Genomic DNA, 13,818 nt, shown 5'->3' with positions numbered 1-13,818 from the left:
ATCATTGGATAGAAGAGCTTCCTCTCTGTTTCTCCTTCTCTCTGTATATCTGGCTTTGTAATAAAAATAAATAAATCTTTAAAAAAAAGAAACATAGAATATCACTGAAATGATATATTTTAAAAGTGAGAGTTTACTTTCCTTAAAAGATTTACTTCTTTTATTTGAAAGGCAGTGACAGAAAGCAGGAGAGAAAGAGAAATCTTCCATCTGCTGTTTTACTCCCCAGATGACCTCAGTGGCTGGGCATGGTCACGGCCATGGTCAGGTCAGAGCCACAGCCAGGAACTAGGACCTCCATCCAGAACTCCCATGTGGGTGACAAGGGCCCAAGCCCTTGGCCCCATCTCCCGTGTCGTTCCCAGGTGTATTAGCATGCAGCTAGGCGTGGGGAATCAGAAGCGGAGCAGCCAGGACACAAACTGGCACTGCTTGTGTCACCAGTTTCACAAGGGGTGGTTTAACCTCTTGATGCGTATGAAGGGTATTTAGAAAAGAAATAATACCGGGACAGAGAAAAATCTAGATATGACACATGCATTAATGAAATTCACCTACTGTATATTTCAGCAAGAAGCGCTAGGCTATTCACAAACCATTTTTCATATTTCAACTTCTATCATACAGATACAGTTTTGTGATATAGCCCTATAGTTGAGGACAATAGAATCTGTAGTAATCAACTTCCTAAAACTATTGAGTACTTTACAACTACATACATCCTACAGTCACCTTCACAGCACTGCTTAAGAAGAGCAACGGCACTGCGAAATCTCTGTGTGAACAAAACTGACACATTCCAAATCTCAGTTCTTCAACTCGTCTATTACCACATTCCAACTCAAGACCTTGTAGTGAACAGAAAATGACCCAGAACATATCACAAAGCACAGAAGCAGGACATTAGTGAAAGGTGAACTAGAATAAGTGATGGGAGACTAAATCGACCCTAAAACTGAAAATATTTTAAAAAACAAAACCATAGAGGTGGAAGAGTTCATACTATAGGAAATGAATTTCTTTTTTTTTTTTAAAGATTTATTTTATTTTCATTACAAAGTCAGATATACTGAGAGGAGGAGAGATAGGGAGGAAGTGGAGCTGCCGGGATTAGAACCAGCGGCCATATGGGATCAAGGCAAGGACCTTAGTCACTAGGCCACGCCGCCAAGCCCAGGAAATGAATTTCAAAGCATGTACAATCTGAAGTGTCAGAGGACTTGTAGGGAGGCCATAGAGTTACACAGACAGGGACTTGATCTGAGGAGACAGACTCCATTCCTAGGGACAAATTATCTTCAAAGGACAGAAATTGTGACCACAGAAAGAAAGCAAAGGCATCCCAAACACAGAAAGGAAAAAGTGAAATTGTCTCAGTTTGCTGACGACATGATTTATACATACAGGGAACTAACAACTCCTTTAAAAAACTGTTATAAGTGAATTTAATAAAGCTGCAGGATGCGAACAATAATCAATAGTATTTCTATATATTAATAGCAAACTATCTGAAAAGGAAATTAAGAGTATGAAAACATTTCATTTAGAATAGCAGCATAAAAAGCACATACAGCCACAACTAAATAGATATGGTTTCCTGGATACAAACTAGAACACAAGGACATTCGTGGGGAAGGAAGTGAAATTCAATTAAGGTCTGATGTTTCGTTAGTAGTATTGTGGCAATTTTTATTTCCTGGCTTTATTAAATGTATCGTGGTTACATTAAAAATTAACACTGGGAAAAGATAACATGGAAACACATACCATGAGAAAAACTGTATGTAGATTTCAAAATGATTTTGTATCAGAGTAGATTTATCTTTTAATTCTCCCTTTCCACAAACAGTTCTCTATTTTTGAAAATTTTCCATAGTTAAAAAGTTAGTTGAAATAGAGTCTTATTTTTAAAGTTTCGTACCTCTTCCATCAGATTTTCCCATTTTAAATCTCCAAAAAGTGGTGCTAGTAGTAAATCTCTACTTTTTTCCAGTTGTTCAAGCAGGGTTTGATAAACACTCTTAATTGTCTCCACATTCTGTGAAATAAAGGAAAGTCAGATCGAATTGTCATAAATAAACTGTTCAAATATTTTCTTAATATAGAAAGTAAGACATTTAAGATACAATCTTTACCAAAAATTTGTTTAGAAAATGAAAATGCACTAACTTGATGGCAGATGATCACTGATGTTTTTAAGTCCTCCCAAATAGAGATATTTGGTCTTTACCAAATGATTTTTTCCTTTTAATTTTTTGTTTTGAGATTAGATTTAATATGAAATTCATTCTTTAAAAAAATATGTATTTACTTATACAACAGAGTGACAGAAAGATGGAGAGACAGAAAGAGCTATTTATTGGTTTAATCCCTAAACTCAACATCTGGGACCAATCTAGGCCTCAGGATTGCAGAATTCCATTCAGATCACCTACATGGGTAGGCAGGGGCTGCAACACATGGTCCATCATCTGTTTCCTTCCTCATGCATCAGCAGGGAGTTGGATTGAAAACCGAGCAGTTTGGGCTCAAACTGATGCATCTATGGGATGTTAATGTCCTAATAAGTGACTTAACCCTCTGTGCCACAATGCCAGCCCCAAAATTCATTCATTTTAAGCATACAATTAAATGACCTTTCGTAATTTACCAAGATCTGCCACTTCTGTAGTATTCTAATTTTAGCACATTTCCTGCACCTCAAAATATCGCCATGCCTATTTCATGCAAAGTAGCTTATTGCAACAAACCTCCAACAATTTGTTCATAGCAAAGAAACTATTTCCCCAACAAGGACTATCACCCAGCAAGCTATCAGCAATATTTTTAACAGTATTTGCAAAGTCTTCATTGCTGAACACAATATATTCAGTTGCATTTCCATTGTATTCCAGGAATCTTCAAAATGATTAAGGTGAATGTTCAACAAATTAGGAGGCAAACTGTATTATTAAAGGCCATGACATTAACTATTTCACTGGGATGTCTCAGCAACAGACATGATTTTTGCCTCTAACTTATACGATCTGATCTTTAACTTGGAGCCAACACACAATGTATTGGGTAAGAAAATGGGGGCTGGAGTTAGACCACCTCTTTCAAACTAATGTTTTATTCCTAATTTGGCATTGATGATGAGTCAATTACATAGTCTGGTGTCTATTTTCATAGTGGTAAACCATAAGCAATGCTAACACATGTCATATGGAGTTACTGTGACAGTTAAGTACCTTGCATTACTGTTACAACAATAAGGGCTCAGTAAATTATTCCTCTTGTATTGTTGTTATTACTTTCTATATATCTCTCTTCAATCTATGATAATTTCCATAGAGGAGATAGAAAACTGAGTCACATAAGTTAGAAAATTTTGTAGAATTCCAAAAAAAAGTGTTTTAGATATAAATTACCTTCTTGAAAAATTCCCTTATTGCAGACAAGCTTAGCATAAAGTAAGCATTAAGTCGAAGAATATCAGATGCTTGCCCTGAGAAAAGCACAACATTGACCTTCAATGACCAAGTTTGAATGATTAATAAATTGAAAAGATGTGTTTGCAGGTGGTTCAGGCCTTCATCTGCAACTATCAGGAAATATGGGTAACTTGCTTCCAAGAAGACTTTCCACTCTTCTGACAAGCATCCAGAAAATTCAGTTCGGACATCAATGGTGGTGTTATTCTTAAGATGAAGGATCAAAGCAGTTCTCAAAGGAAGAAGTTCAGGGAATTTGAAATATGCATACTCAGCATCCTGGAGGGAATAGTGGTAAGGTGCATTATTTTGATGTCCTCATTCATTAACTGGTTAATACATATCATTACAGGCATTAAAGGAATACAGCTCAACATCACTGTGTTTGGTCTCACAGCTGGGAAATAGGCCCTGCTCACAAATAGAGCATCCATCACAATTTACATGAAAAACATGTGTTGCCATAGGCTGGTACATCATACTCAGGGTGTATCACACTTCCCCCTTCCAGTGTCTAATTCTTTTTCTCCATTCTCACCTCAAAAAGAAAAAGGACAGAAAAATCCATAGAAAGAAAATGATGAATAAGTATGAATTATCTGGAGTAGGAAACAGAAGTGGATCGCTTTGTTCTAAATGGTTGCTAGAGGCCATTGCAATCCTCCTGAGGCAGCATTAGTTGCTCTAAAGGAACTAAAATAAGTGTAGCTGCTAGCTTGATTGCTAGCCCTAGATCAAGACCCAGAATAATTCTTCAAAACAACTTGGCAAGCAGTCAGCAATGTTTAAAAACATAACCTATAACATCATGTTTACTACTCTGCCATGAAAAAATAGAATGAAATCTTGTCTTCTGCAACTAAATGAATCCAAATGGAAAACGTTATGTTTAGTGAAAAGAGCCAGCCCACCAAAAAGACAAATACCATGTTTTCCCTGATCTGTGATAACTCATACACAAAGTACAAAAATGTGTAACCTACATACATGAGTGAGACTGACATCCTGAGACTTAACTATTGTTTTCAGCCTTTGTGTACACGCCCAAGGAATAATAGCTCAGTGTTTTTTTAAATGCTTGCTGTGTGTTGATATCTTTTACGAAATTGAGTATTAAATCTGTGTTTGTGAAGTGAAATGAAAATTTTGCCATTGTAAAAATTAGGAGAAAACAAAAAGAAAGAAGGAGGGTGGGTGGAAAACGTGGGAGAGAGGCCAAAAAGTGAGAAGTACCCCGTGCTCCTAAATCAGCTTCATGAAATATGTGAAAATTACTTACTTTGTATCAATTTTTTACAAGACTTATTTTTATTTTTATTGGAAAGACAGACTTACAGAGAGAATGGGAGACAGAGAGAAAGATCTTCAGTTTGATGATTCACTGCACAAGTAAGCAATGACCGAAAGCTGAGCCAATCTTAAGCCAGGAGCCAAGAGCCTCTTCCGGGTCTCCCATGCGCGTGCAGGGTCCCAAGGCTTTCGACTGTCCTCTACTGCCTTCCCAGGCCTCAAGCAGGGAACTGGATGGCAAGTGGAGCAGCTATATTATTTATTTTCAGTTTTAGTTGAGTGTGGGGATTTGCTATGCAATTATAGCGAGTCTCCTACTATGACCTGAAAAGCATACAAAAAACTGACCAATAAATAATTTATTCAACAAGCAACATATTAAATTAGAAGTACCAAAAAACCGTAACGATAGTTTGGATTGCAAAATAAGAACAAATCTATGCACAAAATCACTAAGTATAAAACATTAGTTACTTCTAAGAATAAGAAAACTTTCACTATATTTATAATCAAGCAAAAAACACAACATTCTCTTAGAGGTATTTACTACAGAACCAAAAAAAAAAAAAAAAAAAAAAAGCAGGGCTAGTGATTTTGGGCTTGAATACTTGTACTGCTGACTTTGAAGACAAGCACTTCTCAGAGTTAGAGACTAGGATCGGGCATCAAGCAGGCCATTACAGAGGAGATTCCTCATGTACCTTCCCTGCAATAAAACTCTGCTATGAGAGTAATTCAGGAGTAGTCATTTCTGAATGCTAGAATTGTGGGTCAGTTTTGTGCCATGTCTTCTTCCTGTAAGTTTTTTGAATTTTTATAAATACAGTTACTTTGGGCCTGGCACTACAGCCTAATGGCTAAAATCTCAGCCTTACAAATGCCAGGATCCCATAGCGGCACCAATTCCTATCCCAACTGCTTCATTTTCCTTCCAGCTCCCTGCTTGTGGCGTGGGAAAACAATAGAGGATAGCCCAAAGCCTTGGGACTGGGCTCCCACATGCGAGACCCATAAGAAGCTCCTGACTCCTGGCTTCGGATCCGCTCAGCTTGGCTGTTGCAGCCACTTGGGGAGTGAATTAGCGGATGGAGGCTCTTCCTCTTTGTCTCTCCTCCTCTCTGTTTATCTGACTTTCCAATAAAAATAAATACATCTTTTTTTAAAAGAAGGTATCATTTGCTTTCTAATAAGGAAAAAATATTATACATGAAAGAATTTAATGGATTTTGTTAACTCTGAAATCATAAGAAAGAACTCAACTGTCTTGAGTTACCTCGAAGAAGACTATGGCAAATTGTCCTCCTTTACTAGTGAGATCCAAAAGATAGCATTCAACCAGATAGAAGAAGTGGAGGTTTTGTCCCTTCCTTAATGACTGCTCACATATCATTGTGATAAATAATGAATCTCCATCAATCAGGAAAAATTCAGATTCAACAAAATCACTGAATATGCTGGAATACCTAAAATCGAAGAGTTTTAAAAAGGTCAAATGGAGATTAAAGAATGTCCAAAAAAGGAAGTAATATTGCTATGACCTCATTATTATAATTGTCAGCAATACACACACACACACACACACACACACACACACACACTATCAGTGTAAAGTCAAACAAATATATTCAAGGGTGTTTCAAACTGTTCATGAAAATGGAGCATTGGAAGATAAGCTTTAATATGTCATTTTTTAATAATATGCATTTTCTATAAACTTTTGAAGCAAATTTCCAAGTTTTTAATTCCATTTTCCCACACATTTTATGAAGTACCCTGGTAAAGGACATTAAGATACATGCTTCCAGCCCCGGCGCCGTGGCCTAGTGGCTTAAGTCCCTACCTTGAAAGCGCCGGGATCCCATATAGTCGCCGGTTCTAATCCTGGCAGCTCCACTCCCCATCCATGCTCCCTGCCTGTGGCCTGGGAAAGCAGTCGAGGACAGCCCAAAGCTTTGGGACCCTTCACCCACGTGGAAGACCCGGAAAAGCTCCTGACTCCCGGCTTTGGATCGGCACAGTACTGGCCGTTGCGGTCAATTTTGAGGAGTTAATCATCTGACAGAAGATCCTTCTCTCTGTCTCTCCTCTCTGTATATCTGACTTTGCAATAAAAATAAATAAATCTTTAAAAAAAAGAGATGTTTCCATGTATTTTCATTATAACAAAGATACTCACTGAGCTCTTGGCATCTGAGTCAGAATTATATCTGACAGTTTGTTTAAAAACTTTAAGCATTCTTTTGAATCTAAAAAAGAGAGAAAGATAAGTCATTTTCAAATCTTTTTTCAAGGAAGTTATTATATTTTATCACTGAGAATGAAGTAACAGTAATATAATTATTTTAATTCCTTTAAATCTGTGGGGCTAAGAGAATCACTGTTTAATCATGTATGAATATTTCCCATTGAAAATTACCCATTCTTGCTGCTTTTATGCCTCCTACTGGAACTGGAAGCTACAATGTAGTAAATATCCTTTACTCTGGTTCCTCTAAATGGTTGTTGCTAATGAAAATGGCAGGCCTGCAAAGGAAGAGGAAGAATAAAAGATCTTAGTTATCAATGAATAGGATTAAGTGACTTCTATATGTAAAGCAAAATATTGGACAAGAATGAACAAAGTTAACATGTGACCAGTTCTCCTGAAATTATATCAAGCAGGGGGAAAAACCACAAATCCTAAAATCACATAATCCATGGAAAACACAAATGTGACAGACAGTCCGTGAGGTCAAAGAGAGCTTTCCAGAAATAGAAATCCCTGAACTGAGATCCAAAGGATTATGTCAGAACTCATTGAGCAACAAAGGCAAAATAGCAGTCCAGGCAGATGGAATAGCACAATGCCATGTGCAGGGGCATAAAGAAATCTGGATGGAAGGGGGCTCTGAAAAGAAGCCAGCAGGGCTAGTACATAGAGTGAGAGGAAGACTAACCATGCCAGGAGGAGCTGGAGAAATATGGGCGTACAGGTCTGCAGAATCTTTCAGGGCATATTCCAGAATTTTCCCCTTCATCCAAGAATCAAAGCTTAGCCCTTGTTGGATTTCACACCCTGCAGGCAACAGATGATGGCTGCAGTGGTTGGGCCATAGTGAACTCATGGCTCCTGGCATCATCTGGCCCAGTCCTGGTTGTTAGGGTCATTTGGAGAGTGAATCAGAAGATAGGTGATCTCTGTGTGTGTCTGTATCTGTCTCTCTTTCCTGTTTTCTCTCTTCACTGCCTGCTCTTTGCCTTTCAAATAAACAAAAATAAATAAACATTAAAAGACTGGTAACACATCCGATATGGATGAAGGAGAGAGAACAGGGAATAATCAATGGTAATTGTTACATTCCTACTGAACTAGAGTCTTTTTAGTTTTTGCTTATTGAACTCTATTTTGTGGAGCGATAAACCTTTAAAATGTAATATCAAAAATTACAAGAAAGAAAGACAAGTGGAGGGAAGAAGGAAGGAAAGTATTCTATTTACAGAACTGCATTTGAGAAGTATACTGTATTGGCTCCCTTCATAATACTATCACATAAACATGAGACCTAATGAGAATTGTGTTGGAGTAATTATCACGCATTTGTTGTGACCTTTAGAATCTAAAATTCCTTACAGATCATAAATCAAAAAATAATGATTGCTGAAATCAGGAAGTTATCCTTTCTCTTAAATATTGTGTTAGGGTCCAAAATCGTCCCACCGTTGGATAGCAAAGAACCAGAAGTGGATGCAATCAGCAAGCAGTTTATTGAGCTGGCTAGCCAAGGTCAAGCTCCTCACATGGACACACAGGACCAGTGGATGAAGCAAGACCCCAAGCCAGGGACAAGCCAGATTCTTACAGGCCAGTTTGGCCTTTACAGCAAAGTCTGTGCCCACAAAAAGCATTCCAATCATTTTAAAGCAAGTATGAAACACTCCAATCAATTACAGGCAAGACTAGAGGCCCGCGGAACGCCTCAAGTCCTTATTCATCATGACAAGACAAAACTATTCTAAGCTAAGGGGTTACAGATGCAAAGCAATAGGTAACATATCTGTGAAATACAGACTATGGGGCTATTTTATTTTTACCCTTATCAGGGCCACTGGCCCTTACATCCTGAGCCTGGGTGTGGTGGACAATGGGCTCTTGCTCTTACTCTTATCAGTGCCTGCAAAAGACCCACTGACCCTTACAGCCTAAGCCTGGGAGTGTGGCCTAAGTTATTTGTAGAAACTTCTCCTTTTTACATTAAGCTGCTTCTGGCTTATTCAAACTACTTCTAATATGTAGACCTTTTAACATTTTGGTTGCCTCTAACAATTGCACACCATGGATACCCAAATAGTAGATGAGGAGAATTTTGTCTCTAGAAGTAATCCAGCTAGTTAACAGAAAAAGAATGATAGCATATAAGCATCTCGCAATCCTTAATGAGTGGACGATTTTGGTATTTTTAGGAAAGAGCACAATAACAGAGGCAAGCGTCCCCACCATCTGTAAAGTACTGTAACTCGTCCTCCCCAATCCGAATGGAATATGATCAAAATGTTAGCCTAATGACTCAAAGACATTCAAAGAGAGGAACCTGTTACATGGCACAAGGACTAAGAAAAGCTACAAAGGACGGGGGAAATAGAAGAGATTCAACGAAACTCAAAAGGCACTATTATCCAATCACAGATGTCAGAGTGATATTTGGATTCTGGTTCAAATAAATTTAAAAGGGAAGCAGAGGAGTGGGGGAGATGAGAAAAGGGAAGTAAAAGGGAGGGATTGGGGAAAGAAGGTAAATCGTGTGTTACCACTTAGAACTCAGTGGAAGCGTGACACGAAGTGCTGCATGAAGAAAAACTGGTGGGCAGAATTTTAAGATTGTTTCCAAGCCTCTCACCATGCTGAGAACACTGACTCTGGACATATCCATCCTTCCAGTAAGAGCAGGACCCGTGGCAGTAAGAGTCCCTCCCGGGGTTATGGTGTTCTCAAGACCTGCAAGGGAACACCTCTGCAGGCTAATAACGTAGCCAGGATCCAAGGGTGGGCTCTGGAGGCAGAGTGTAATCCGCAGCCAAGAGCCAGCCAGCAAGTTGGGATCCACAACCCTTCAGCTACAAGGAGCTCAGCTCTTCCGTGGCCGAAATAAGCATCAAAGCCTGGAAGTCAGCCAGGAGGGGACTCAATTTCCCTAAGCCTGGACCTGTGACCCTCGGAAACGGCACACCACTACAGGAGTATTGTTCCCCTCCACTCAGCTTGTGATCATTTGTCACGCAGCAGTGGAAAGGCAAAGCCTGCCCCTAGCCATAAATACATTCTTTACACTCCTCGAACTGAAACAAAACGAGACAAAAACAACAACAACAACAAAAAACAAAACACCAAAAACCTGTCCTAAGCCTCAGTAGGCACCAACCGGGAGATCCTAGTACAACTCAGATTCCCAGTGTGCAACCTTAGATGCTGCTTAGGAGAAAGCATGCATCCTGCTGTCCTGTACAGGTTTGATCGGTTTGGAATGGGGAGCATCTCACGTCCTTCAATTAGTTCCTTTTCTACTGTCCAGGTTCCCCCAGAGGAGAATTCCTTGGGCACCTTAACAAGCTCCCCATTTCCCAGCTCTGTGCACCCAGAAGCTGCACGGAGAGCTCCATCCATCCAACGTGGACAGAGACTTACAAGTGCCAGGGGACAGCTCCTTTCCAGCTGTCCTCCTCCCGATGGGGGACTAAGACTCCATTGGGTGACCCCCTCCAAGTCCCACCTCCCACCCTTAAGCACCACCCACTCTTCACAATCTTAAATCCCCACCAGCACCTGCTGCTGCTTAGCGGCTCGCTCCACAAGGTGGCAAGGCAGGAAAAGGACCCAGCAGAACCTCAGCAGAGCTGCAGCACACTCTGGAACTGCGTCTGACTGGGCGCTCCCTGCATCGCCCGCTGTGTTTTAAACCTAGAGAAGGAGTTTCGGTTTCATTTCCTCTTGTAGAAGCGTTTAAGTTTCGGTTTCGCCTCCCCTACACCTCGGACTGGATAATGCAGGTCGGGAAAAAGTATCGTCCTCGCGGATCAGCACTTTCAGAGAGAAAGCTCAGGCAATACGGATAGGCTTGACCTTTGGTCACAAAGATGCTCTGGGAGAAAAACCAAAACAAGGAAGAAATCTGAGACACACACGCACGGTGGTATTTTAAAACAGGTGAAACAGGGCACGGTAGCTTAGTGAGTAAAGCCCTTGCCTTGTGAGCTCCGGGATCCCATGTGTGCGTGGATTCCTGTCCCGGATGCTGCACTTCCCTGGGGAAGTGACCGAGGACGGCCCAAAGTCTTGGGACACAGCATCCACCTTGGACACGCAAAAAAGCTCCTGCCCCGGATTGGCTGAGCTCTGGCCGATTCGACCACTTTTAAAATATAAAACCTTGCTTCTCCCGGATTTCTTAGCCTTCCAAGGGCAAGTTCTCCCCTTGAGGGGGAACCAAAGGACAGAATTAACATATCAATTCCCATCTCTTAGAGCAAGGAGACATAGCAGGTACTAACCCCACAGTGTCAGCATAACCCTCAGAATGGGAGAAGGAAGCCACCAGTCATGCCCTTCTGATGTCCCTTGGTTCTGGACAAAGTGCTGCCTGTTGTGAATTAGTTTTTTTTTCTCTCTCTCCCCACTTTGTCCTCCTCCCCAAGACGGTGCACAAAAAATGCAAACTTCCACCATTTCCTCAGGTCTTTTCCCTCCTTGGAGCCCCCTCCTGTCACTCAGCAGGAGCTTGCTTGCTTTCTTCCTTCCTTCCTTCCTTCCTTCCTTCCTTCCTTTCTTAAATAAATCTTGCCTTGCACACTACAGTTTTCTGCAGGAAAAAGTCTTTCATGTGAGACAAGAAATGCAGTTGATGTTGCCTTTTGTGCCAAATTCCCTGCAACACAAGGACACACCAGGAGCCACTGGATGCTGCTCAGGGTAAACAATTTCAGTATGCAAAGCAAGATTGATTTAAGAGAGAGAAAGAGGTCTCCTGCCATAGTGGGGAGGAGGGGGTTCCAAAAAAGGAAAGACCTGAGAAAATGGTGGAAGTGGTGTCTTTTCAGCGCTGTCTCAGCCAGGGGCACATTTACAATGGGCAGCAATTTCTAGCATCTTGTTCAGAACAAAAAAGACATCAGAAGGGTGTGACTGGTGGCTCCCTTCTCCCAGCTCTCTGACAGTAACTCAGAGCTAGAGCTGGTTTGGACTATGTCTCCTTGCTTTTGTCCTTACATTTATTTTGTTACTTGCACCATTTCGTGAAGTGGTAACAATTATTTGCTATAAAATCAATAAAGATAAACAAAGCTAGGAGGAATTATATTTGTAGTAAATGGAGCCAAGATTCAAAACTTGGTCTAGTATTTGGCAAGGGCGTTCTTGATGCGTCATCCCATGGCTGGAAGCCAGGAAAGGGAGAGATAAGATAGCAAGAGGTCAACTGGACCCATTGCCTCAAGACCTTTAGCAGCATTCACTGGGATGGGACTCTGTTACCGAAACACTCCCCAGGACACCCCACCTCTGATCACTACTGCACAGAGTATTATGTTTCCACCCATAATTCCAGGAGAGAAAATTCAAGCTATATCACATCTCACACTACATAGATAACCCAGAGATGTAACACAGTGTGTTAATAACACAGGCTGGTTTTTCTTTTTTTCATTGTGAAACCTACTTCGATGACTGTGCCATGGACCTTGTCCAGGAACATGCTAATCACAAATTCTATGTATGTTTTTCTTATCTCTTGTCTTATGTCTCTATGGGCTGCTAACTGCTTCTTGTCAAGATGAAATTCAGAAGCCCTTTTCCTTCAAGTAGCCTCTAATTAACCTGTTCAACTCCCTCTTTGCTTGCCTACATTTTAATCATCTGGATCTATTCAGTTTTTCTCTTTTTGTGGTTGAACACTGAAAAGAATAATCGAGTTCCTGTTCCATATAATGTATTGTTTACAGTGACAGGGCCCGGCACAGTAGCCTAGTGGCTGAAGTCCTTTCCTTGCACCTACACACACACAAAAAAAGCCATATGGGGCGACTCAGTGGGGAAGCAGTGAGGACAATCACCCCTTCACTGTTTAAGCCTTGTAAGTTAACAGTTCTGCAGTTTCACACTATGTTGTTTTGATTTTCCTTTTTCTCTGATTCTGCTCTTAGGTATGTTGTTCTTGTCTCAGAACCTTCTCAGACACATGACTTTTTAAGAAAATTCATTACTATCTCCTTCTCCAGCTGCCATAGGTTAGAAAAAAGAAACCAAGCCAGTTGTGGTGCTTTCCTAAAATCGTAATTCCAACATAGCTCATGATAAAGGAAATTCACTCACTATTAAATTTGTCTAGACTTCAATTGTGTAACCATTACTTCAGTATTAAATTTAACAAATTAATTTATGGCATTCATGTCATCTAATGTGTCACGAAATTATTTTGTCAACGATTTACCTCATTCTATTGAAAAAAAAAATGTTTTCTCGCTTAAGAAGTAATACATTCAGGGATTGCTGTTGTGACACAGTGAGTTAAGCCATTTCCTGCAACAGCAGCATGCCACAGGAGTGCAGGTTTGAGTCCTGGCTGCTCTGCTTCTGATCCAGCCCCCTACTAATGTCCCTGGGAAAGCAGCAGAAGACGGCGCAAGTGCTTGGGCCCCAACCACCCGTGTAGAAGCCTTAGATGGAGTTCAGCCCCACACATTGTTTTCGTTTGGGGGAATTAGCAGTTGCACGATCTGGCTCTCTCTGCCTCTGTCCTGCTTTTGCTGAAACTGCCTTTCGAATAGGTCAGTTTTTAAGTAATACATTCATACAAAGACACAGATGCAGTTGTAAAATCAAAATGAGCGCACTGGGTCTGGGATATTTCTGCCACAGGCTTTTTTGAAACCTGTTGACCATTCAATGAGAGGAAACACTGGGAGATAAAGATAGGCCAGCTCTGTGGAAATTCTCTCCCAAAATAGTTCTGGACCAATTGCTAGGCTAAAGTAAGCAGACGCCAGGCAGACCTCTGGATTTTGTGAGGCAGAACAACTGCCTTCATGG

The 13,818-nt window shown here is 40.6% G+C and overlaps 1 protein-coding gene across 1 annotated transcript in view; it reads right to left on the bottom strand.

Annotated features, from left to right (window-relative positions):
• LOC101530912 (probable ATP-dependent RNA helicase DDX60) overlaps nucleotides 1-10,670 on the bottom strand; it is an 81,592-nt gene extending 70,922 nt beyond the window's left edge. Inside the window, exons 1-6 of the mRNA XM_058670018.1 lie at nucleotides 10,561-10,670; nucleotides 7,180-7,286; nucleotides 6,940-7,009; nucleotides 6,037-6,226; nucleotides 3,411-3,752; nucleotides 1,922-2,038 (exon numbers count right to left, since the gene is read on the bottom strand). Coding sequence (XP_058526001.1) covers nucleotides 1,922-2,038; nucleotides 3,411-3,752; nucleotides 6,037-6,226; nucleotides 6,940-7,009; nucleotides 7,180-7,183 — 723 coding nt within the window. The 5' untranslated portion in view covers nucleotides 7,184-7,286; nucleotides 10,561-10,670. The remainder of the gene's footprint in view (nucleotides 1-1,921; nucleotides 2,039-3,410; nucleotides 3,753-6,036; nucleotides 6,227-6,939; nucleotides 7,010-7,179; nucleotides 7,287-10,560) is intronic.
• Nucleotides 10,671-13,818: the final 3,148 nt, after the last annotated feature.

Source organism: Ochotona princeps, chromosome 11 (assembly GCF_030435755.1).
Source record: "Ochotona princeps isolate mOchPri1 chromosome 11, mOchPri1.hap1, whole genome shotgun sequence".
Taxonomy (NCBI): Eukaryota; Metazoa; Chordata; class Mammalia; order Lagomorpha; family Ochotonidae; genus Ochotona; species Ochotona princeps.
This window is presented reverse-complemented; position numbering and strand designations above follow the sequence as displayed.